Genomic DNA, 25732 nt, shown 5'->3' with positions numbered 1-25732 from the left:
CTCCATCGAGATAGTCCATCCCTCTTTACACGTACTCGGATCAACCTGATGTTTCCCGTCCGGTGTAAATCCCCTGGTTTGTCCCGCTGTGTCTCACCTGGCTTTGAGCTCTGAGCTGTCGTCAATAGGGGGCAGTGTGCTCTTGGAGGGGTGCCCTGACGAGGACATGGACTTGGTGTGGCGAGGCCGCGTGGAGCTCAGCGCAGTAGAATTAGTGCTGCCGGACACTTCAGTCAGACTGCACACAAGGACCACACGCAGGTTTGTTACTGGGAAATGTTATTGTGCTTATTGTCCAACTCAACGTCATCTGCGTTGCGTGTTTAGGTTCAGTGTATTCATCGTAAAGTATTTTTAAACGCTATATTGTGAAGAAAACATTGGAATTCATTGACTCAAAATACATCATACAACAAAAAAGAAGAAAAAAAGGTGCAAAAAATCTGTACATATGATAAATATTGAGTCAGCAACTAAAAAAATAAATCTACATTTTGACTCAAACCAGTTTTCTATCGTTTACCAGACAAGTTTAGCGTCCTTACTGATATGCAAAACACTTACATCATGGCCAAAAACACTGAACAATATGTACAGTGTGTAGCTAAGGATAGGAAATGTCGCAAACAACAATACGGTAATCCTTAATGTGTTAATTAGAAGGGAAAAGGCTGTTACCTGCTGTCTTTGCCGTTGGGAATAGCTGAATATCGGTCCGAGGAGCGTTCACACACATAAGTATTTCTACGAGTCATGGATCCATTGGTCTAGTTGTGAAAAGGGGAAAAAAACAGATACAAAACCAAATTATTTTGACAGTATTATTATTTTAGTGAACAACAATGAATCAAACATGCAATTTGAATGGTTCTTATGCTAGTTTAGGTGATATAGTGTCTTAAAGGTGCATAAAACATATTCTAAAATGCACAGGGTTGTTTTATTACATTTATATTAGTCTCATCTATATTTGTCATTGCATTTACCTCAACTAGGGCTGCAACAATAAATCAGAATAATCATGGCTAGTGGACAATTAAAATAATCATAATAATGTTTTGATAATTATAGTCTTCTTTAGGGCTGAATTATTATTATTGCAACTAATTGATTATTGTAATAAACCTCAACTAACGTAGTAATGGAATAATCATGATCTGGTTTATGCATCCAGAACATGCCATGTGCAGAGGGAACAGGTTTTATGTTTCATACAGAGCGAGAATGACGTCAAAATGACACAGGAAATGTATAGATTTAAATACTCCATGAGAAGCAGCATCACTTTAGCTTTACCTGGGTCAAATTTGGCAAAAATCTCACAAGCTTTTTGCAATCTAAACTACTATGATTGATGGTAGTTGCAGCCCTACAATAATCGTAATTTGATCATCGTAGTCCTAAAACACATGCCAAAAGACGTAGTTTAACAATGACAGCAGCATTATTAAATCAAAACGGCAAACTAGGATACACACGTTTTTCATCAATAATACACTTATTCATAAATATTATCAAATTAAAAGCCTTCGGGCAACGTTTAATTGGTTAAAATGCATCAGAAGTCTCAATATACAGTGTAAATAATAGTAAACTACTAAAATAAGTGTTGTATGCAGCCCTAAACTCAACGTCGAGACTACTTCTAGTGTTCCAGATAGCAGTAGTTACCCCTACAGCACTTGTGGTCTTCTTCCTCTCCTGCACCCCTAGTGGCGACGCGGGCACATCTCCTTTGGACGTGCTGAGCTCCAGTCTGCGTGCTCCGTCCCACTCCTCCCTGTGGTCGCTCTCCACGCTCAGCGCCTGGTTGCGTTTGGTGTAGGAGACGGCAGGAGGCACAGAGGGACCCACTGCCAAACGCAAACACAGCAGAAGGATTGCATTACAGGGCGGTGATATACGGACCAGGAATGTGTATTTGAAAACACTCAAATGAAACAAAATGCAAACAGCAAGCAGTAACAAAATAGGTCACTCTCCAACACCTTCACCAAAATTCAGGCCAAGAACGCAGGGCCCCGTACTACAAAGCTGGGAAAAGTTTTTTTTTTTTTTTTTAATCAAATTTGATAAAGAAAACCTAACCCACTGAACACAATGTATTTACATAGCTTGAGAACATTTCTGCAGCAGTCTACTCTTTGGGGACAAATAAAGGTGTCTGAATCTCTGAAGTTCTAAGTAGTATTGGCTAAAAAATGGCAGACTTTGACATTTGATTTTGATTTGCAACAACAGAAATAGTGATACATTAGTTAAGTCCAGATGGATAGAGTGAAATACACAACCACTAATTGTAAAGGACACTGACAGCAAGAAGAGTAATTTGAGCAAGCAAACAATGCTTGCCGAGTAACTGCAAAGAAAGTCACGACTTGTGTTTTTAAACAATTCTTTCTGCAGTAAAAAACCTAACTTTCTGTGTCAGAATAATATCTGAAGACGTTTTCACAAGCTTTGTGCTACAGAGCCCAGGTCTGAAGTAAAGCTGTTCCCTCCTCATGCTTTGAGGTGCTGCGGGACAGCAGCCAGCAGATGGCGCCACAGACAATGGCCCCACATAAACCAGGAAGAAGCTGCTACAACAAACAACAATCAGACTTATTTCATAAGAAGCCAATCTGAGCTGAAAGCTTTTTACAGGACAATGCAAAGGTTTCAAGTGAGGTGTGAAAATTAAATGCTTTATTCCAATTCTTGCAATTAAAATGTGAAAGTGGGGGTCTTATATATATATATATATATATATATATATATATATATATATATATATATATATATATATATATATATATATATATATATATATATATATATATATATATATATATATATATATATATATATATATATATATATATATATATATATATATCTTAAATATTGAAATTGAAATTAAGTAAGTATTAAGATTAGCCCTGCTCATGCCAGATGAATTCTCCCAATATTTGTTTTACAAATTCTTGAGAATTAATTTGGTTTGGGCTGTTCGGTTTGAACACTGCAAGTCATATTAAGATGACTTTGTACAACATTTAGGCTTACAGTATTTAAAAAAAAGTTAGTATACTAAATATAAATGAGTGACCCAATTGTGTAGTTTGGTGACTTAAATGTATTAACGTTTTTGTTTTACTGGTAAATATAGCACAAATTAAAAGTCAGTAAGTATTTGGAAATCAAAGAAAAAACAACTAGTGAAATTATTCATAGTATAATATACTATAAGTATATATATATAGTATATATTATAGTTTAGTAACCTAAATGTATTTACATATACATCGTTTTTTGGTGATTACTTTTTAAATCAGATATTGGCACTTTTCATCTTGCCCTAATGCAATATTGAAATCCTCACTTTTGGACTTTTGCATTGTCACTTTTTGCATTTTCCTTTATATTATCTGTAATTTGAACCCAGAAAAAGGGTTCCATGCTAGTGCAGCTTCCTCCTTCAGAAGACGCAGGCAGCAGCACGCTCAGAGCCGGGTAGGACGCCGGGTTACTTTACTTGGCTTCTCTACGACACCACCACCCCCTCCTCCACCTCCTTCTTCATCCCCACCATGATCACTGTAGCGCCGCTGCTTCTGATTGGCTGAGATGCTGCGCGTGACTTTGGGGTGGGCGGGCGAGATGCTGGAGCTGTTGTTGATGTCGCTGGTCGGTCGTTGTCGCTGGCCCAGGACGCTGTTGGTCAGAGGCTCGCTGCCTTCAAACTGCGGGAGACAAAGAGAGGGTGATGTGGAGAGAGGGTGGTGTGGTCAGAGGGTGGTGTGGTCAGAGGGTGGTGTGGTCAGAGGGTGGCGTGGTGAGAGGGTGGCGTGGTGAGAGGGTGGCGTGGTGAGAGGGTGGCGTGGTCAGAGGGTGGCGTGGTCAGAGGGTGGCGTGGTCAGAGGGTGGCGTGGTCAGAGGGTGGTGTGGTCAGAGGGTGGCGTGGTGAGAGGGTGGCGTGGTGAGAGGGTGGCGTGGTCAGAGGGTGGTGTGGTCAGAGGGTGGTGTGGTCAGAGGGTGGTGTGGTCAGAGGGTGGTGTGGTCAGAGGGTGGTGTGGTGAGAGGGTGGTGTGGTCAGAGGGTGGTGTGGTGAGAGGGTGGCGTGGTCAGAGGGTGGTGTGGTCAGAGGGTGGTGTGGTGAGAGGGTGGTGTGGTCAGAGGGTGGTGTGGTCAGAGGGTGGTGTGGTCAGAGGGTGGTGTGGTGAGAGGGTGGCGTGGTGAGAGGGTGGCGTGGTCAGAGGGTGGTGTGGTCAGAGGGTGGTGTGGTCAGAGGGTGGTGTGGTCAGAGGGTGGTGTGGTCAGAGGGTGGTGTGGTGAGAGGGTGGTGTGGTCAGAGGGTGGTGTGGTGAGAGGGTGGCGTGGTCAGAGGGTGGTGTGGTCAGAGGGTGGTGTGGTGAGAGGGTGGTGTGGTCAGAGGGTGGTGTGGTCAGAGGGTGGTGTGGTCAGAGGGTGGTGTGGTGAGAGGGTGGCGTGGTGAGAGGGTGGCGTGGTCAGAGGGTGGTGTGGTCAGAGGGTGGTGTGGTCAGAGGGTGGTGTGGTCAGAGGGTGGTGTGGTCAGAGGGTGGTGTTGACATGTGGAGTGCTCCCCAAAACTGATCAAGCCAGAGATGATTCATGATCCAAGCACCTAAAATGTAATTACTATTTATTCCAGTTTGGGACACTGTCAGGCTGTTTAAGATGCCAATTATTCTGTTAACCATGTGACCGTCTAATCGAATAAGTGGTAGAAATCACAAACACTTATTCCGACAGACTGAGTTGGGAAAATAAGAACCGATGAGCAGGTAATACCGTTTTCCTTTGTTTACACTGGGGACTTGATTAAAGCGGCTGTACCAAATTTATTTTTCATCAAATAAAGTCAAATTTGTCTTTTTCCCAAAACAGATAGATTATAAAAGCAGCTCCCAGGGGGAAATGGAACCGCTGTGTGCTGTCTACATCTAATTATAGAGCGTTTTATTCCCCGCAGGCTGATGTTTGTTAGCTTTACCGTGACAGTAAACTTTGCTCTGAGAGTTGTGAACAGTAGTGACGGGCAGATGACACATCAAGGTGTGTGCTACACATTTCCAATACTGTGTTGACACTGTGTTGGTGCACTCTATTGTGTCATCTGTTTGTCTACTACTAGACTAGCCCTACTGCTTCTTCTGCAGACACACAAACACTGGGATCGTTCCTTCACTTTGTGAGACGGTCACTCAATCTTAGTAATTCAATCAAATAACAACCTATTGTACAATAAAGTAGGCCGTAATATAAGTGAATCAAAATGAATGTAGAAATAATAGTAAAATAGGGCTTGCAGAGGTTCTTGGGAAGGATCACAATTATCCCTCAAAGAGGAACTGGGCAATATTTATCACCACAAAACAAAGACAAAGCAGCAGACTTGATCCTGGCGCTGCAGCTTCAGCGGCGCTTCTGACACGAGCGACACCACACGACACAGTAGATGTGTCACGTGACTTCTTAAAGTGACACACAAAGTGACACAGCTCGACATGTATGTCACTTTCAGAGCTCGACATGTGTCAGCGCCTCCACTTGTTTGGCCCATCACTAGAGAACAGCACTTATCTATTGATTATCTATTAACCTTTATTTTACCAAGTTAAAATAAACATTGTTATCCAAATCTCTTTTTCAAGGGCGACCTGGGGCAAATTGAAAATGTCGCAGCTCATAAAAACATTTAAATGAGGCATTTAAAGCACAGACAATAGTCATAGGATTCTTGTTCTCACACAACCTCAGTTCTGATTGAAAGAAGTTCCGAGCTGATTTGCACATTTTTAAGACAGTAAAGTTCAGTATTGGCAGCAGGAAATGTGAACTTTGTGTCAGTTTGTGTGGATAAGTTCAGTATTAAGGCAGTACAGAGGGCCACGCTTGGTTTTAAACTATGAGCAGTATAGAATGACATCTCATGAACCCAAATGACATCGTATTATACAATCTAAAAGGTCCCGGTCACTGATGAGAGCAGCGCTGTGACTGACCTCCGGAGCTTTTCTGCCCAGCAACAGGTACGTGGCCATGACGTCATCGTACTTCTGGTTCTGGAGGGAGTCTGTGATCTCATCTTTAGGGAAGCCCATCGTCACCATCAGCTCTGGGAAAAGGTGAAGAGCAACAAGGTTCAATCGATCATTTCTGAAACAATGATTCTGAGCTAATGTTGATGACCAAAGAAAGAAATGAAAGTCCCAAATGGAGCAGAGGGAACATTATGTCTGACTGACTCCTGCAGCAAACCTTATGGATGGCACTGAATAGAGTTCGTGAGTGCATGGTCTGAGAATATAAGCTAAATGTGAGCGGTTATTTATTTATAGAGGCACTTAGCTCTTTAAACGCTCAAGTCTTTAATAATAATAAAGGTGCTCTTACAGAAGTCTGGTGAACCATGAAGGACCACACTTCTTACTTTAATAAATGCATTCTTCACCCAAGGCCAGATGTGCTCACCAACTGCAAAGAATGCTGGGACTGAATACCTCAAAGTATTTCTGACGTTTAAATTCTTGAATTGATATTGAGTAGTAGCAGACGTATTAAAACCAAATATAGAATGACCTTTAATATTAATTTCCTGACTATAAACAATACCAGACTTTTAAATGCTGTTTTTTTAAATAGATGTATTTGGATTGCTGATGAAGAGCACCCTCTGCTGGTGATTGGTTGGTGTCTGTTTTTTAGCTGTATTTTATGAATGCACTGCACACTGTCGCTTTTCCTTTGCCCAGGGACTACATATGTAAATGAGCTTGTTGCTATCTCTAGTCTGTGCAATATATTTATTGTGGAATATCCGGCAACTAAATAGAACAATTAAAAAACATTCTTTAACATGCTTTTACTTTACTTCTCCATTAAAAGCTTATCATTAACAAGCAGAAGTGACTGAAAATGAGACGATATTGAAGCTAGTGTTACAATTATCACGGCCAAACGGATTGCAATAATTATAACATCACAATAATTATGAAAATAGCTGACAGGTTAAAATATTATGGATATCAATGTAACAACTATTATACAACTATTATAGAATTGTACTTTGTTATAAGAGAAAATAACAACACTCAACATTTTTTCTGCACAATCTGTTTCTGATATTACAATCTCTTAATCATAATCGATTATCACGATCACACAAATGTCTTCCCTTTTTACTGTGATAAACTATATTGTTGTTTATTCCCCAATCCCTTCTGAATGGCCCTTTTTATGGCAACTAAATTCTATAATCAATCTAGTTTTGCCGGTTGAAAATGGCATAATTTTGTTCTTATTTCCTCCAGCCAGTCCTTTTAGTCCTTTTTCTTTGTCTCTAGTACGTTCCGACACACATAAACAAGCTCCCATTCTCCTCGAGACAGTGCACCCGACACAGCCCTAACAGGCCCGCGCAGCAGCACACACCTATCCTGGATGTATCGCTGAAGTCCGCCTCCGGCTCGATGTGAGGCTTAAGCTCCTCCTCCTCGTGACCCACATTCATCCAATGGTCTTTCATGATTTGCTGATAAAAAAAAAAAAACACACACGAGACAAACGCACACATAATTAGCCATTGTTAATGTAAGCGGACATGGCTGCGTGCCTGGAGAAGCGCACACAAACATATATCTAATCATGTGTAATTAAACCAGGACCCAGAACGCTCTCCTGAGGCCTTCCCAGAGCAGTAAATGTGAAGTTCAGCTGGGGGATGGACAACAATAGCCAGATCAATTTTTATCTTTGGTGGAGAAATCTTTACTATTGAGCTCTCGTACTGTAAATGCAGGGAAATATTGACGTAAGATAAAGCTGTTTAATGACACTGTATCATAAGTACAGGAAAGAAATGGGACATACTTTACTGTAATAAAACGTGACAGCCTACAGAGGTCGCTTTTTTTTTACTTTAGTCAACAGCAAACAAACTTAACATTAGAAAGAGTAGTCAGTAACATGTATGATAAAATAAAGAGTTAATGCATTGGTAGAGAACATTAGCGGCTAGTTAAGTAGCAATTTAGAAAAGTAATTAGCATGACAGATGCTACAGGCTACAAGCTAAAACTAACTGAAATCATTTTTCTCTCTGCTAGAATGGAGCACAGCTTACTGCAAACAAACAAAAGCTAACACTGTTTAGCAAAGCCAATTACGAATTAATTTTGGTTAAATTTTATGGCCACATACTCAATTAGCAAATAAATGACTATTGCATGTAGCGTTTAGCACTAATTCCATCATATAAATGAAATTATGCTATGATTTTAATACCCCGGCACTGACTTAAACTGCGATTTATATTTCTGTTTGCTCTTGGTAATGAATATTGTTTGTTTGAAGGCTCTGCGTTGCACCAATGAAATTTCCCCATGTGGGACAATAAAGGAATATCTTATCTTATCTTATCTTTACAGTCTTAGGAGGAGCAGTGCTTTACCTCTAGACTGCCTCGTTTGACCGGGTTGAGGACTAGCAGTTTCTTGAGCAGGTTTTCACAGTCTGTAGACATGTAGAAGGGGATACGATATTTACCCCTCAGGACCCTCTCCCTCAGCTCCTGCACACAAAAACAATCAAACAGACAATGAAATATAGCAGCGGGAGAGCCCTTATCTGACCCCCTGCATTCCAGCTTTATATTGAAACTCATGAATCAGGGCAAGTGGGTCAATCCCAGTGACAAAAGCAGGAAATTCCTCACTTAATTTATTCATTTCAAGTGGCTCACTTTGAGGTCATCCCTGTAGGCAGCCTCGCCGTAGAAGAGTGTGTTTTTGGGATGCTATGAGTACACAAAAATCTGCTTCTATCTAGAATCATAGGAGAACACACACAAAGTATTATATAAAGCTACACTCTTTTTAAATTTAAGGTGCACTGTCACTTTTACGGTCACCCGCTTTTCTCCACGGAGACAAGAAGGTGTTTTTCAAGCAATGAAAAAATAAAATGTGCAATTGAATCCAGAATGATAAGTTTAATGCCATACTGTGAAACATTCCAGGCAAAGCAACAACATCTCCATGGATACAAGATGGCAGCAGACAACCAACTGTGGTTTTTTATGGCTGTATCAAAGTTTGTTTGTTTGTTTCCAATTGTAGTTGCAAATTGGAGATTTAAACTTAAGACAGCAGATGTAATAACAACATGCAATTAAACTGTCATATTCTCAAGTATCAAGTATGAATTGTAAGATGGTTAGCCTCTAATCTGATGCCTAATGTGGTTTCAGTTGTTTTGTTTTTATCCTTTGCAACAAAATAGTATTAGAAATGTGCCATCAAAACATGATCTGGATATAGTTTTTCCCATTGGATTGGCTCTCTGGTGTTATTTAGCCAGCTGTAAAGTAAAGTCAAGTCAATTAATAGTAAATGTATTGTGGCTTCAATGTCTAATGATTTATGAATCTTTATGAATTTAGCTGACCTTAACGTCGGTCATGGGATGACAGATGAGAAATAGACCTTGAGCTAATTTACAGAACTGATAGTTTTTATGGTCCCTGAAATAAATATAAATAAAACTCAATTTAGTATGATTGAATTATGCTCACACTTTTGTCAATACATAACTTGTAGTGACATAGAGGTTTTTTTTGTGTCAGTCTTCGTTTCATGTCCAAAGACCCAGTAACACTGTATTGTTCACAAATAATAGCACAAATGTTACTCCCTCCATCTAATGTGAGTTATACACTGACTTTATAAGCCACATGAACACAACCCATGTCTGATATTTTCCCAACAGACACATTCTAAGGTAGAAAAAGTCATCTGGACAATGTTTTAGAAAAAGATGTTTCAACTGTGATCTGGAAGTCATTTTCAGATCACAGTCGAAACTGACTTGGATTGATACTGCCATAAGAGGAGGGGAGCTAAAGTTCTACTGCTCTAAAAGACGAGTAATACCTTGAAACTTGGACTTCACTCCGGCAGCCTTTCCTTCACAACTCTGAAGAACCATATTGGCATTTGACTTCTTGATTTCAGCATGAACAAAGGTTTGATTAGCCTTTCAAATTTTAAAAGTGCCTCTCTGTCTTTGAATAAGTGACTTGTGGCTTTAAGATGAAGACGGACAGCAAACAGTGGACGGCGTAATCCCTCATTGGCCCAGGAGTGGTGCATGGAAAAGGTTTCAAAGGGAGTCAAGTGGTCAATGTTTTGAAATAGAGTTTTTGACTGCCACCTGGAAGTCACTCGAAACCTCTTGATTTTTAAAAATCTGTCTACCATCTTTTGTAAAGTGGCTGCTCCTTGAATACACCACATAAGTCTGTGTCCTTTGGATGAACCAAACAGAGATGTTGTGCTGTCTGAAAATCTTTTGTAGTTTTGACAGTTCAAACAAAAACAGAGTGATTACACTTGATAGCTGCACTCTAGCATTCGATTGAAATAAAGCCCCACCTTGAGATTCTGCCCATCGAAGGGTAGCGACCCGCTGACCAGTGTATATAGTATGACCCCCAGACTCCACACGTCCACCTCGGGGCCGTCATACTTCTTCCCCTGGAACAGCTCCGGTGCGGCGTAGGGCGGAGAACCACAGAACGTATCCAGCTTACTCCCCACCGTGAACTCATTACTGAACCCGAAATCGGCTATCTTGATGTTCATATCTGCGTCCAAGAGTAGATTCTCTGCCTGTGGGGCAAAAGATTTGATATTACTAATGTCAATTTCACAGACGGATCAGGCTGCAAAAAGGCCCTGCGGTTGAATGTAATGTGATCCGAGTACTTGTGTGGGGAAATGTGACATCACATTTATCAACGTGGAGGAGTGGATATTCTCACCTTAAGGTCGCGGTGAACTATCCTCCGCTGGTGGCAATACTGCACTGCGGACACGATCTGGAGGACAAGCAGACGCACGTGTTTGTATGGGGTGGAGAGAGGTCAGGGTCAAGGGCAAAGAGGGAAGGAGCAAGATAATAACATGTTAGAAATAGCATCGTGGAAGCATTTTATCTGCTCAGTATGTGTGTGTGTGTGTGTGTGTGTCCTCCATTTGTATTTTTAGCCTCAACCTCTGCCTCGTCTTTTGAGGGGATTATGGCAAGCAACAACTCTGAACTTACGTCACAATCAATCATAATTTGGCTTTATTTACTTGTTTATTTCTACAAGTACTAATTTAAGATAAAGAATAGACCTACTAAAATATCAAACAACAAATTTTGACTTTTAAAAAAACAAATTTAAGCTAATTGAGCTTGTATTGAAAATGTCTTACTCAATTACAGGTGTTATTATGCAAAATAGCTCGAAAAACACAAATAGTATGAACTAACTTTAACATAGGAAACAAGAAAATCTTTTTCTTTACGGTAATTCCCGTTGTCTAACATGTTATGGTTCCTACGATTATATTGTGACCTGAAAAATCACAATTATCGATTAACCTAATCTTGACAGAGATAGATCAGTTTATTGCCATATTGTGGCACAATCTAGGCAAAGATTTGTAATGCTGTGAGTATGAATTTGACCTGTACATTTGTAATCTTAATGCGGTAAATGTGAATGTTTTAAAACATATGAATGGGAGACGTCAGTATGTGGACGTTTTTTCTTTGTATCTTGTAGTGTGTGACATAAGCTCAAATAAAAAATAAATACATAAATAAGGATGGAAATTAGCTGTGGCTATAATTAGTTTACGTTCTTTATATTTAATTTAATATGCATTAAATAAATACAAATTAAAATAAAAGTGATAGCATCCCCATGGAGACAAGAAGGTTATAGGTCAGATCTGTAACTCTCCACCATGGAAGTGACACGGTGTACCTTTAAATCATTATTGCTGAAGTAGAATTAATAATATTAATGACAAAACATTAATCAATGTTTAGTCATTCTAATTATGAAATTATACACTTGACCAGCAATGTTCACGACTGCTTCCCTCTAATCAGGCAGAACTGATCAACAAGTGGAATCAGTTCAATACTAAAGCCACAGTATGATTTTAAACCAACTCTCTCCATGGAGACAAGCACGAGACTAGGCCAAGTTGGTGTGTGTGTGTGTGTGTGTGTGTGTTTTAAAATTCATTTTTTAAATATAAGAGCACGTTAAATTAAACAAATGCAAGATATATAGATAACGTTTAACACCAGAATGGAACATTCTCAGTAGAGCTCCGTAGAGACCGGAGCCGGACTCCTCTAGTTGAGCAACTTGGAAAGCATGTCAGGTTTGAGATAGTGGCTTGCCTGGTTGTGACGGGTTACCAATGCCAATCCCACCTTAACTCTCTTTTAGATTTATAAACCCGCCTGGTCAAGCTGTAATTTGATTTCCCCCGTCGTTCTTTTAATATGTCCTCTGTTGTTCCCTCTGACCTTTTACTACTAAAACTCGGCTGCTCTTTTTGGTGCTCATTTTATTTTATTCCTCAGCCCTGGAATCAGTGTTTGCTATGACAGGCAGCGGCGGGTGTTATTTATTTATATTTTACCTGACACAGGGATGTCTGCAGCAGCATATAAAGCAATCATATTCACTGCACACACGCTTCTCTGACATACGCCACCCACCTGTGAAACAACGTGTCTGCCATGACTCACACAGGAAGGAAGAGCCCAATTCTCAAAGAGAATGTCAAATGAATTACTACTATTTTGAGACAAATTATGGTTTGATTGGTTAAGAAGAAATGTGTTACTACGTTGAAATGTCAGAACTGCTCGGGTTATGATTTAGATTTCAAATTATGGAGATACTTAAAAGTAAAGGAGCCGGAGATGGGACAGAAAGGTTAATGGCAATCAAATCAAAATAGGAGTTTGAATTACCTCCAAATGTCTACATGTATGCTCTTGTACGCTCATTCAAACACCACATGGAGGCAACATCAGTATGCATCACTAGGACAGGAATCAACACCTACTAGAACTATTTTAAGATCAATTTGGAATTGGTTAGTTTAGGCAATTTGCTGCAAGAATTAGAAACAAAATATTTAATTTCCTAATTTTAAAGGAGACATAATACATTTTTCAGGTACTTAGTATTGAACTATACCATAAGAAGATCATAATTTATGTTGATTGTAAACCTGAACCGCAATATTGATCTAAAACAGCTCAGTTCAAAACTGCAGAAGTGAAAAGCCATATTTACATTTCACTGTAACAAACAGCAGATGATCTTTTACCTGGATGTTTTATTTGTGAAAAGTGTTGGAGTACTATTTTTCAAATAGTACTCCAGCCTCAGTTCCAGGACAATACAGGATTACTCAAACATCAATACAACTTTGAGTGATGGTTGAAACAAAGTTAAACGCTCATTAAAGTTGATTTTGCATAATATGTCTCCTTTATAGAAATATTGGCCAAGCAATAGTCAAACATAACTTTGGTAAAATGTATTAAACTATAAAAATTGTACCAGGAAAACAAAAACAATTTGACCCACATTTTGTCATCATTCACACGCACTCACACCAGATCTTCCCCAAGGACAAATCACTATGCATTTTTAAAAACTATTTCTATATAAAAACCTGAATGGATGGGTCAGTGCAGAGGTGTATTACTACCACTAGGTGTCAGAGCAGCTTTTGGAAGTGTCTAAGTCCATGGTATCTTTTCCTCCATCTCCTCTGCAGTCAGTGACACAGCCAGTCTGATGCTGGAGCAGTCCTGAGCATTATCAAGGGTTTTGGGCAAATCATTCCTTCCTGATTTGAATGATTTTACGAGGACATTTCCCATTCAAAAGATAAATGATTTGTATTTGAATTGTGCTATTGCTATAACAATGTAGGACCTATAACAATTCATTCAATTGCCATGAAAAGCCCAGCGTGATGACGACACGACACATCTCCACATCTCCACATCTCCACATCTCCACATCTCCACATCTCCACATCTCCACATCTCCACATCTCCACATCTCCACAGCTCCACAGGCATCACCCCCACAGCTCCACAGCTCCACAGGCATCACTCCCACAGCTCCACAGCTCCACAGGCATCACTCCCACAGCTCCACAGCTCCACAGCTCCACAGGCATCACCCCCACAGCTCCACAGCTCCACAGCCCTATAGCTCCACAGCTCCACAGCCCTATAGCTCCACAGCTCCACAGCCCTATAGCTCCACAGCTCCACAGCCCTATAGCTCCACAGCTCCACAGCCCTACAGCCCTACAGCCCTACAGCTCCACTCACTTGTCTGAACTTGGCCCGAGCCTCCTTCTCCTTCATTCTGCCATGAGCCACCAGGTAGTCGAACACTTCACCTGCACACGAAAGTAGGTGTTAGATGTATTTAAAAAGTTGGTAAGTCATGCATTTCATAAAGTTTTGAATTGAAAACAGCACACACAACATTTGGGCATTAAAACGTTTTACATGATTTAGTGTTAATAAATATAGTCTTACACATGTGTTCATTTGACTGGCCATGACAGGGATTAATAAAAACATGGCTGACAATCAAATCATTTAAACTCTAACCAAAAGTTTTGATGGGGCAACAAAAAGGGGATACGTTTTATTTTGTAGCATGCCAACACCCACATCAAGGTTAAGTATTTATTTAACTGTTAACTAGTACGAACATGTGCTTCCATCATAATTAAACAATGTTAGCTTGGGTCTGTGACTTTTAAAGGGTCACTTATGGGTCAGTAACAATTACAAAAAAATATTCTCTCAAAATCATTGGTCTAATGCTTTAAGTTCAGTGCACTGCATTAAGTTGTGTACGTTCTATATATTCCAATACCTTATATAAATGTGTGTGGTTCATAGTTGGACTTACCTCCACTGGCGTATTCCATCACCAAATACAGTGTCTTCTCCGTCTCTATCACTTCAAACAATTTAACTGTACAAAAAACAACAATAATTACATGAAATTCCAAGTACAATTTCACTATCTCTATATCAAAGCCACATCAGCAGCTACAGTCCTATTGCCAATTCAAGTTCACATTATAATGACCATAATTGACTTAGATTTCATATGCACTAGCAAACCTTGAGCTTTTTATTAAGGGTTTATAGCCGTGTGAATAGCCACTTCTGTTCCTCGCATCCCATCCACATGATTTAACATGTGGTTTTCTCAAAGTTTCTCTAAACCATTTTACGCTACCTGAAAAAGTGCCTCTGATAAGTCCAGGGGTAAAGTTCTAAGTGTGGAAAAAGCAGATCTAAATCACGTCTAAAATGCTGGGTCATGCCTCAGCTTGTGTTTTTTTGCTGTGAGGGTGAATGGAAGAATGCACATAAATATAACAGAAGAGAAAACATGACTTTCCATAGAATTATATCGTTTTAAAAATATTGTTAAATGGCTTTAGCAACACTCGGTCAGTAGTACTCAGTCATTTTACATTTACTGGTGTAATTTTTTGAAGGAGTTGTACTTTTCTTACAGCATACTTTTACTTCTACTTGAGTAATATATAGTTTAAAGTATTTTTACTTGTTTGCTGTTTGTTTTTTTGGTTGCTCTAGTAATTCTAAAGTGACAAAAGCTTTATGTGAAACAAACATTTGCACTTCTTACATCTTTACCTTCAGATATGATTTAGTGTTGTGTCTATTTAAAAACAAAAATAGAATCTGTGCATTATGTAATTGTGTATCATTATATTTACTTGTCACTTTACCAAAATTGTACTTCTCAAAGTAGTTTGCAGACACCATACTTTAATTCCCTCAAAATTCAGTTACTAATTAGTACTAGTATTGAAACTAGATTCTCATTTGAAGTACTGATACAAAATAAATCACATAAACAGGACAAAATAATACATTTCGTGAGCAGTTTTGGAATAAACGTGAGCTTTATTAAAAATTTTAATCTATTGTCTATTAAAAAGTGTGTGTTTTTATTTTTTATTATTGTGGTATTGAAAGTATCTAGAGTATCAAGCCTACTTCTTAATATCAAAATTGAGTTTGAAATGTTAGTATCCTGACAACACTAGTCCAGACAGATACTCTTTCCCATACACTTGTTTTCCCCAAATACATTTCTTCTTCTAGTCATTTTATTTTGAATGAATGTTACACAAGCTTCCCACCTGTGAGCAACACGTTTTACAGGTCGTGCTCTGTGCTGGGTGGTGGTTGGAGATTATAGTCTAAACTGTGTGTATTGTGTGGGCCTTTGTAGCGTGAACTCACCTATATTTGGATGATTCAGTAGCTTCATTATTCTGACTTCCCTGAAGAGCTGTGGAGACAAAAAAGGTAAAGTCCATTATTAAGCTGGCAAAACCCCATATAAGCAATCAAGTCTTTATAAAAGACAGTGAAAGTCTATTAGTCATCATAATATTTAACGTCCAGCCATGACATTTTAGCATAAATACGAGTGGTAATGGACAGTTGCGATCAAACTGAAACTGCAATTTGAATCAACAATTAGAAATGCACAAACGCAGCAATTATTTAGCTGACTTTTAACTGGCAATCACAATATTTGTAAGAGAAATTGCAACTGTTCTATCCTTACAAAGAATGTCATAATCATCAGTCATATTGTATAGAAATCATTAGGTATAACTGGGGTCTGCAACATTTAACAGCAAAAGAGCAACATTGGCTTGTTTCAGACCAAAGGAAAGTGAGAAAAAGCCTCATTAGTTCAATACAAATGAGTCATTAATAAAATGAATGTATAATAAGTAAGTTGACCGTTTGCTGCCATTAATCAATTGTACAGTAAATGTAACACATATTTATCAACTTTGTAGATTTATTGGTGTGGCGGGTCAGGAACGTTTTGAAGAAATTATCATATTCTGCATTCTGGTGCATTTTATCTGCAAGATTTATGATGATAAATGTATTAACCTTTTTTTAACCAGGGAAATAAATGGGCTTCCTTTGAAACATGAGCAGGGAATTTGCACAGATTAGAGCGCTGTGATAAACAGACTTCAAATATTGGACACTGTTTTGTTGTTAGGAGGCTCCAGCCCAAGAGTTTATCTGCTAAAATTAAGAAAATACTCTTGATGACTGCAAAATACAAAGTTAATAACACAAAGCTTAATAGATCATTTTTTCCTAAACTTTTTTTCAAAGTGCAAAGAACTATGTTGCTCTTGAGACAGAGGTTGCCGACCCCTGAGCTCTACCATTAGCTGATGGCATGTATGGTCTGTAAACAGTAAATAAATACAGGCCATTGATTTTATTTACAGATATATGCCTACACACAAAAATATACAAAGGGGATAACCCCCAAAAAATGTGGAAGAATGAGGCTTTACATGTTAATTATTTTGATTAGAAAGAAGTTGCACCTAAGGGGATTACACAGACCTCCACCTGACATATAACGTTATCCAAAACAGTCAACAAAATAACATGTTGAGCAACAGCCATTTATTGATGTACTTGAATTAACAATATTCACGGTGAGACTTTGAGAAGAGAAAGGCCACAGTCTGTACAAGAGTAAGGCAATCCTGTCAGGAACCAGCATGGCACCACCACAGAGCAGCGGCTAACGGGCTAACAGGCTAACAAGCTAGCAGGCTAACGGGCTAACAGGCAGCTGCTATTGCTATTGTAGAAGGCATGATTTATAATATATAGTAGTCTTTAACTTTAATAAGCCAATCAAGGAAACATTCACCCAGTCTGCGTGGACGCTGGAGGACAAGTGAGGTGTTTGCCCAAGGACACAACAGTATACATTGCCGAAATTGGAAATGAAACCGGCAACCACAAAGGCAAACCAACGTGTGTACCTATATTCCCTATAATACCTATGTTCCCCCTTTTCAATGAACGGGGGAACTACGCTAATACTAGCATAGGCTACTGGTTCAGGTTCCACAGCCCCAATAATTGTGCATAACCCTAACCAAACCCTGACCCTAACCCTGACCCTAACCCTGACCCAAACCCTGACCCAAACCCTGACCCAAACCCTGACCCTAACCCTGACCCTAACCCTGACCCTGACCCTAACCCTGACCCTAACCCTGACCCAAACCCTGACCCAAACCCTGACCCAAACCCTGACCCTAACCCTGACCCAAACCCTGACCCAAACCCTGACCCAAACCCTGACCCAAACCCTGACCCTAACCCTGACCCTAACCCTGACCCTAACCCTGACCCAAACCCTGACCCAAACCCTGACGCAGGAACATACGGCTGACCCCAAAACCAACTGAGAGTTGTTTTTTGTATTTTAATATCATCAATTAGGGATGTCAAGGTTTATCAGTTATTGGGATTATTGCGTTTAAAAAAAATAAATAACAAAAACTAAAAAATAATAAGTTTAAATCTTTTTATCTTGCTGTTTATGTCACAATATTATTCAGAAAGTTACACACATTGTTGAGAATGTCACTGTTGGTCATGGTGTCAAAAATGATGAATCATTTTTAAATTGTGATGATTCTTCTGTCAACAAAATTGGACAGTATGGCTTCCCTAGACAACAACAATACAAGACCAAAAGTGTGTAACAAAGTGGCAAACTTGGGGAAATGTTATATTAAATGTTGTAACGATTACAAAATGTTATAACTTTTGAAGGGCCAAAAGTCTTCAAAATGTCACCTATAAACAGGACGCTAAACCCCACATATCTTCAATACAAACATTAGGATAAAAGGCGTTCATCTATGCTTTTTTAATTTTGTAATTGAACTAAAATGATAATGGTATTAAAAGCAGCTAACGCTAAAGTATATTAGCAGTGATTGTTATGGTTTTGCAAATTCATAACCACTCATTTACACATACAACCAGCAAACTAACCTCTATAAATTCATAATGTTGAGACATTTAATCGACACAAGTTCAGTCGTGGTAGCGAGGATAAAATTACAGATTTTGAGCTGAGCGCTCAAGTAGCACAGTAGCTAACACAGTATAGGATGCAGAAAATGCTCATAAAACTGACAGAAGAGTATAATAAAGCTAATTTATTATTATGTAAAAGTTAATAAACCCTCACAGTAAACACAGAAATCACAGTGATGATTTCAAGGCACAGTTTGAATGTTGGTGCTGCGTCGAGGTGCTGTTGAATCATTTACACTGTGTTTCCCAGGCTAACCTAACGTCCTGCACAGTGTTAGATTACAATGCTACTGGGATTTAGCTTCAGTGCTACTGCTACTGCTACTGCTACTGCTACTGCTACTGCTACTGCTACTGCTACTGCTACTGCTACTGCTACTGCTACTGCTACTGCTACTGCTACTGGATACTCACACAGATTTGGCTAGTGCTAATGTTGCCAAGTGAAAAAAAGGTTTTCAATTTCTCTCACAAATTGAAATAAATAAACAGGATATATGCAATTAAACTGGAAGTCAAAATACAAAAGTATACAATGTAAAATTGACTAAACTACAGATAAACATTTTACTTAAGTTCGGTACTTTCACTTTTATACTTTGTTACTTTAGCACAATTTGGATCGCAACAATATCGTCTAAATATAAGTATTGAGATGTTAACTTGAGTCATAATCGCCCCCCCTACGTATATACAGTCTGCAGGAAAGTTGCACTGGCTCCAAAAAGCTCCATGAGTCACTGCTAACACAAATGAGTTGGTTCTTGGTGACAGAAAGTCCAAGTTATGTTGAAAGATTCATTCAGAGGTGTCAGGAGATGATGGAATATGACATTTAGCTGTCGTAATTGTCACAACTGGACATGACCCCAGCAGCAGACGTGACATTAGGATGTTAGGAGATGCAGACCAAAACAAACAGCGGTACTAAATGATGGAGGCGGAGGAGTTGGTGAGTGATTACAGGTGCACAGCGGGAGGGCATCACAGGCACATTTGGGAGACTGCTTATATTATAACAGAAAACTGCCAGAATAAAGATGGAGAATGTTGACATATTTAAAAAAATCTCCATCCAACATTTCTGAACAGAATAATAACAAAATCAAATAGAGCTTATTATCATATTGTTAATCATTCTAATCTAGGTAAAGCATCTCCATGGAGACAGGCAGGTAAACATTGAGCACATAACCTAACAAATAGATAATCATTTGTAATATTTTTTGTCAATGAGTGCATCTGTGGATACATTTGGTTGAAATTTAAAGCCCTAGTAAATTACTAGTTGCAATGGGGAGGAAATCATAAAAATAAATCAGATAAAGAGAATTTGAGAGAGAATTGAGTGGGACACTTTGGCTTGGGACAATGGGTCACGTGTTTTAACAAAAGACATCACCAACACAACACATTCAACATCCACCATTAAACAAAAGCAAGAGACCAAAATAACCGGCAGGCCTGGCTTTATTTTCATTTCAGTTTAGGTTGCACATGCCCTTTACCTGTGTGTAGTGTTTGATGCACATTCTCTAAGCATTATGAAGTTTTTGATTGCAAATTCTCTATACCAGTGTGCAGATTTGATTGCACATTCCCTAAGCTTTTATGCAGTTTTGATTACACATTTCCTCAGCCTGTGTGCAGTTTTTTTCACATTCCATCAGCCTATACATTCCTTGGGGTTTTCATGCCATGGAATTGTACATTCCTTCAACGTATGTGCTGTTGTGTTTGTACATTCCCTAAACCTGTGCAGTTTTGATTGCACATTCCCTCGACCCACTGTATGCGCAGATTTGAGTTGCTTTTCTCGTAAACTCTGATGCCAAATTGTACAACTTTGTGAATGACACGGTCGTCCTTACATAAATGCAGGGGCAGTGTTTGGAAAAGGTTTCTAGGTCATCATCGAGTCTCCTCACTAGTGAGAACAGGCCCACAGACCTTACAGCCGCTCAGTCTCTGCCTGCACACGCTCAGCCTTTTCTCTTGGAGGAAGAATGCACTAAGCTGCTGAAATGTCATTCAGTAATCCCATATTAAAACATGTAATGAAGGGATGCACGTTCTAATCATTCATGTGAAGCCTAATCAAAAATATGTTAATCATTACTCACTGCTCCTCACAATATACAAATTGCCTGGTTAATTATTACAGTCGCTGTGTCAGACTTTTCTCTTTGTATGTGATATGTGCATTTATGTATGTGGTTTATATGTTTAGTTTATTTAATTACATTTCATTGTATTGTGTGCAAAGCATGTAGTAAATTCAATTTCCAAATTGTAACCAGATTCAAGGCTCTGTGATAGTTTAGGAGGCAGAACATTGTCACAACAACCTCTCTTTTCTGTTATACTTTTATAAAACTCAAATTCCTGCACAATAAGCTAACAAGATGTGGGTCTCTATGTATTTAAACTTGCACAAATCCAAAGAGCATGCTCTTGTGTGTTTCATATTTATGAATCAGGGCTGATTCAATTTTGAGTGCGACCATTAGTGAGGAAAAAAGCTGCACAAATACATTGCACATTTGTTATTATATTAGCAAACCCTATATTATAAAGAACTCCAAATAAAATAATCAATTCTACACTTATTTATAACAGTTTTCTCACGGCCAAAAAACATAGGAATTTCCCATTTAATCCTAATTTAGTTTGTTTAGTCTACATCATTTGAACAAAACAAAAAATATGATTACTGTTTGTTTATTTTATTAATGTTTTTGGTTTTGATACTTAGGTAAAGGTTTGAGACTCATACTTTTTTCAAGTGGGTTCTTTAATATTACAATATTGTCAAAGTAGTTCTGCTATAGAATCATTTTTTTCAGTAATGATACTTGTGTCCACTGTTTGTGGTCCATTTTGTATATCACCAAATTCTGCAGCAAAAAACCTTTCCCTGATGTTCATCTCTAGCTTGTCGATTATTTTCACTTATGACAAAGTAAAATTCAGTAGTAGTGATAATATTTTTAACTGTAAACTATTTCATTAATTATTGTTATATAATTGTTGATCCCAATTATTTTGGCCGTGATAATCGATAAACAAAACTTCAGTATCGTCCCATGCATAGTATCCATTTGAGTCTGTGTACTGATTTTTTACGATCCCACCATAAACCAAATACAGCAGCGGCCGTGAAGGGTGGGTCAAATGCAGAGGACACACTTACTCGTGAGGACAATAAGGCATACCTCCAGTTAAAACTACATTATTCCAGATATTGTAAGTTCCACCAGCAACAAATACTGTAGCTATTTTATCTTCCACAAACAAGCGTGGAATCCTTTATCCGTTATCTCTTTACCTCTCATTGCCCCGGCCATCCTCCCTCACACTCTCTCTCACTCCTGCATCTGCGTCACTGCCCTAAAGCCCCTCACATGGGAGACACGCGTGCGGCCACTTGGAAACAAAAATTAGAACAAATCGGAGAAGGGCGGAGCACAACAACAAACGCAGACAGTCGATACAGGCTCAATAGCAGCGCGGCCTTGGTGGAGGAGGCAGAGGATGGTAATGATTTTGGCTAGCCTGATCTGCTCCAGTAATAATAGCCCACTCATAGATACAAAACAGGCAAAACAAAATGACCATCAGACTACAACACAATGAGGACTGTGTGAACTGTAAAAATCAGGTCCAGCATCTTTATAACACGTTTGCCTTGGATCAGGTGTAGGTAAAAACACAGAGTATAATAAAGTATAATGACAGAGTGAAGCTGTTGTGAGCTCTGTGTCCACACTAATGTGACACAATGCACTCATTTGATTTAATACAGGAAAAAATTGTCACAAAGATAAGCTTAAACTATAAAAGTAGTGAGCCCATATTGAGTTTGAACAGATAAACAATCATATCAGAAATCCTATCACAAGTCTATATTTTTGTTCCCGTTGCTGATTCATGAATATGGACAAATAACTATTCGTAGGTTATATAAAGCTATTTATTTCTTATCATTTTTTATGTTATGTTTGGCCCGCACCCCAGCGCGAGCGTCGGAATTCGGTCTGAGGCCCAAAATGAGTTTGACACCCTCTATTTACCTTGGATCTCAATTTGGTTTCACATCCCTTTTGAAAACTTTGATTAGGTGTCTGGCAATCTCTGCTGGCAAAAGTGGAGACCGAAGCTTTATCCAATGATGTATTAGCAGCATGGTTAGTATCAACATGGCGCTTAAAGATACATGCTTTGTGGTGATTACTGTAAATGATCAGAAACGCAGTGATTCAAATGATAATAATGGATTTGCCTTCTAAAGAGGCATTATGTATTCATGCCACACATGGTGGTGGTATTGTAGCTGGTATTGTAGCCACCACCGCAGACTGACTGAAGAAAGGCTGCCAGTCTCCGCCATGTGCTCCTTCCAACCACACCAAGGGCTCCTGGATGTGTGATAAAGGGGAATGCCAAACACACTGCTCCCATTGTGCACATCAAGACGCGTCCGTCCCTTTGCACCGTGTCTGATTGTCAGGAGTCTGTGCCAGTGACCTACTTCCAACAGTCACCCAGGGGCAGCGCGGCTCCCAAACCCAAAGTAATTACAACAGAAGGGTCCCCCCAGCCCAGCCCAGCCCAGCCCACCCACACGCAGCACAGCACCTAGGCGGACTCAGGAGGGAGAGGGAGAGGGTGCAGCCGCGCTTACCAGAACTGGCTCCACTATTTCAGGCGCACAGCTGCATGGCCAACGCCGAGCTTATTATTGATGGGATGAGTCGGAGCCGGCCTTCCTCCTCTAGTGTGTGTGTGTGAGTAAGTGGTGTTTGTCTAAAGAGGAGCAGAGGCACACAGATGGGCAGGCACAGCGCTGTGGGTGTGACTGGCCAGACAAGCTGTCCACTGTTGCAACTAAAGCAGAGAAAAAAAAATGTAAAAGTGACTTAGAGGCCACCGACTGATTTACAGCAATACATGTGTATATATATATATGTATGTATGTATGTGTGTGTGTGTGTGTGTGTGTGTGTGAGTATGTGTATATATATATATATATATATATATATATATATATATATATATATATATATATATATATATATATATATATATATATATATATATATATATATATATATATATATATATATATATATATATATATATATATATATATATATATATATATATATATATATATATATATATATATATATATATATATATATATATATATATATATATATATATATATATATACACACATATATATATACACATATATATATAAATAAATTCTATACATTTTTTTTTTATTAAAAGGAACATTTTGAATTTTCCTCAGTTTTTTGCGGTCACATTTAATAGTTTTTATCTCTTGTGAGTCGGTTACTAGGCAAAGATAATTAATTATATTTTCAGTACCTTAACCTACCTTTACTTTTTCTGCACTGTATAACTATCTTTTAACAGAAGCCTGCCCTAACCAAGAGCACGTTGTCTAGTGTCATTCCCGTGTAAAACTACAGGCTAAAATATATAACATAATTATAATAATTGTCATGGCATCAGTGTAAAAATCTAAATAGACAGTTAAACTACAGTAGGAAAAGCCAAATGAAGTACATAAAAGCCACAATGACTCGCAGTAGCAAATTTAAAGTACAAAAGGTTATAGGACTACAGAAAATAGCATAATAAACTATAATATTTAAACTACTTTATGACACTTAAATAATAAGCTTTAAGCAGGATAATCCCACTAAAGCCTTTTCTAAATGTACAATATCATTCAGCAAAGTAAAAGCAGAATGAAACACAAGTTCATATAATGAGTCATAGAAGTTACAAGTCATATCACAATACTATCATACCACACAACTTGTATCAACAGATATGTCTCAAAATGTTGCACTATAATACTTCTAAAAAAATCATGAATTCCCATAACGTTAGCCATGTTCTTTTTACTTTTATCAAATACAAAGGTTACCACAGAAAAAGGTCACACACTCTAATCACTCTAATATTTAATTGGACCGCCTTTAGCTTTGATTACAGCACAGTTTAAATAAGCTTCTGCAATATTAAAAGGTTTATTTCCATCCAGTGCGTGATTATTTTTCACCAGTTGATCTTGTGTTGAGCTCGTCCCAAACACTGTCACCGGGTTCAGATCTGCAGTACATTCGTTTCTGCTTCTTTGTAAATGTTTTCTCTACTGGATGCCAATGCTTTGACCCTTCTCAAACACAATGACATTGTTTCCATGACCACGGGATTTGTCTTTCCACATTTCATACTAAACGCGGCAGAAGAACAAACGTTGAAGAAGCTAAAGAGCGTGTAAAGACATGCACGGCTCTGGCCACATTTGATATTTTTTCACGATTCATTTGAGAGTGTGTCTAATCACATTGGCTCAGATGAAGGCCCCTGGACCCCGGGCCCCTGGGCTGTGCAGCGCTTCATAGGCTAATGCAGAGTGGCAGGCACAAGACACACATAAATAAGAGCCATTTAGAGAGCCCGCCCCCTCTCAGCCTCTGTGCTGAATGATAAATGATGACAGGGCTGTGATATTTGTCTGAGGGGAGAAACCAATCAGAGCGCGGGACAGACATTTTAAATCATGCACTGTGGTTAATGAAATCAAGCTTTTTTTTAAATATCAAATCACAAAATGTCATTTAAAAGTGACGGAAAACGCATACTGTGATTTGTTAAGGGCGATATACTTAAAATATCAATACAGTAATATTTAGTGACAGACTTCTTGGCAATATACGTGTCACAAAAATAATGTACTTTGTTATAAATTGCAACATTATATACTTCTGCATTAAGGCTAAAGCTGCTGATCTAAAAGAAAAGGGAATATGCATATATATGCATATATATATATATGCATATATATATA

At 38.7% G+C, this 25732-nt stretch overlaps 1 protein-coding gene across 7 annotated transcripts in view; it reads right to left on the bottom strand.

The window, feature by feature from the left end:
- mark1 (MAP/microtubule affinity-regulating kinase 1) overlaps nucleotides 1-25732 on the bottom strand; it is a 60660-nt gene that overhangs the window by 8323 nt on the left and 26605 nt on the right. For 2 of the 7 annotated variants that reach the window (XM_072436288.1, XM_072436290.1), the window contains exons 4-15: nucleotides 16189-16237; nucleotides 14813-14878; nucleotides 14218-14288; nucleotides 10826-10882; nucleotides 10437-10673; nucleotides 8456-8575; nucleotides 7438-7537; nucleotides 6009-6121; nucleotides 3518-3725; nucleotides 1672-1853; nucleotides 679-767; nucleotides 98-238 (exon numbers count right to left, since the gene is read on the bottom strand). In XM_072436288.1, coding sequence (XP_072292389.1) covers nucleotides 98-238; nucleotides 679-767; nucleotides 1672-1853; nucleotides 3518-3725; nucleotides 6009-6121; nucleotides 7438-7537; nucleotides 8456-8575; nucleotides 10437-10673; nucleotides 10826-10882; nucleotides 14218-14288; nucleotides 14813-14878; nucleotides 16189-16237 — 1433 coding nt within the window. The remainder of the gene's footprint in view (nucleotides 1-97; nucleotides 239-678; nucleotides 768-1671; nucleotides 1854-3517; nucleotides 3726-6008; nucleotides 6122-7437; nucleotides 7538-8455; nucleotides 8576-10436; nucleotides 10674-10825; nucleotides 10883-14217; nucleotides 14289-14812; nucleotides 14879-16188; nucleotides 16238-25732) is intronic. The other 5 variants (XM_072436293.1, XM_072436295.1, XM_072436291.1 and 2 more) reach the window with 3 other exon arrangements.

The sequence above is a fragment of the Eucyclogobius newberryi genome, unplaced genomic scaffold, assembly GCF_026437365.1.
Source record: "Eucyclogobius newberryi isolate DKJ021-1_F unplaced genomic scaffold, fEucNew1.0.hap1 SCAF_8, whole genome shotgun sequence".
NCBI lineage: Eukaryota > Metazoa > Chordata > Actinopteri > Gobiiformes > Gobiidae > Eucyclogobius > Eucyclogobius newberryi.
This window is presented reverse-complemented; position numbering and strand designations above follow the sequence as displayed.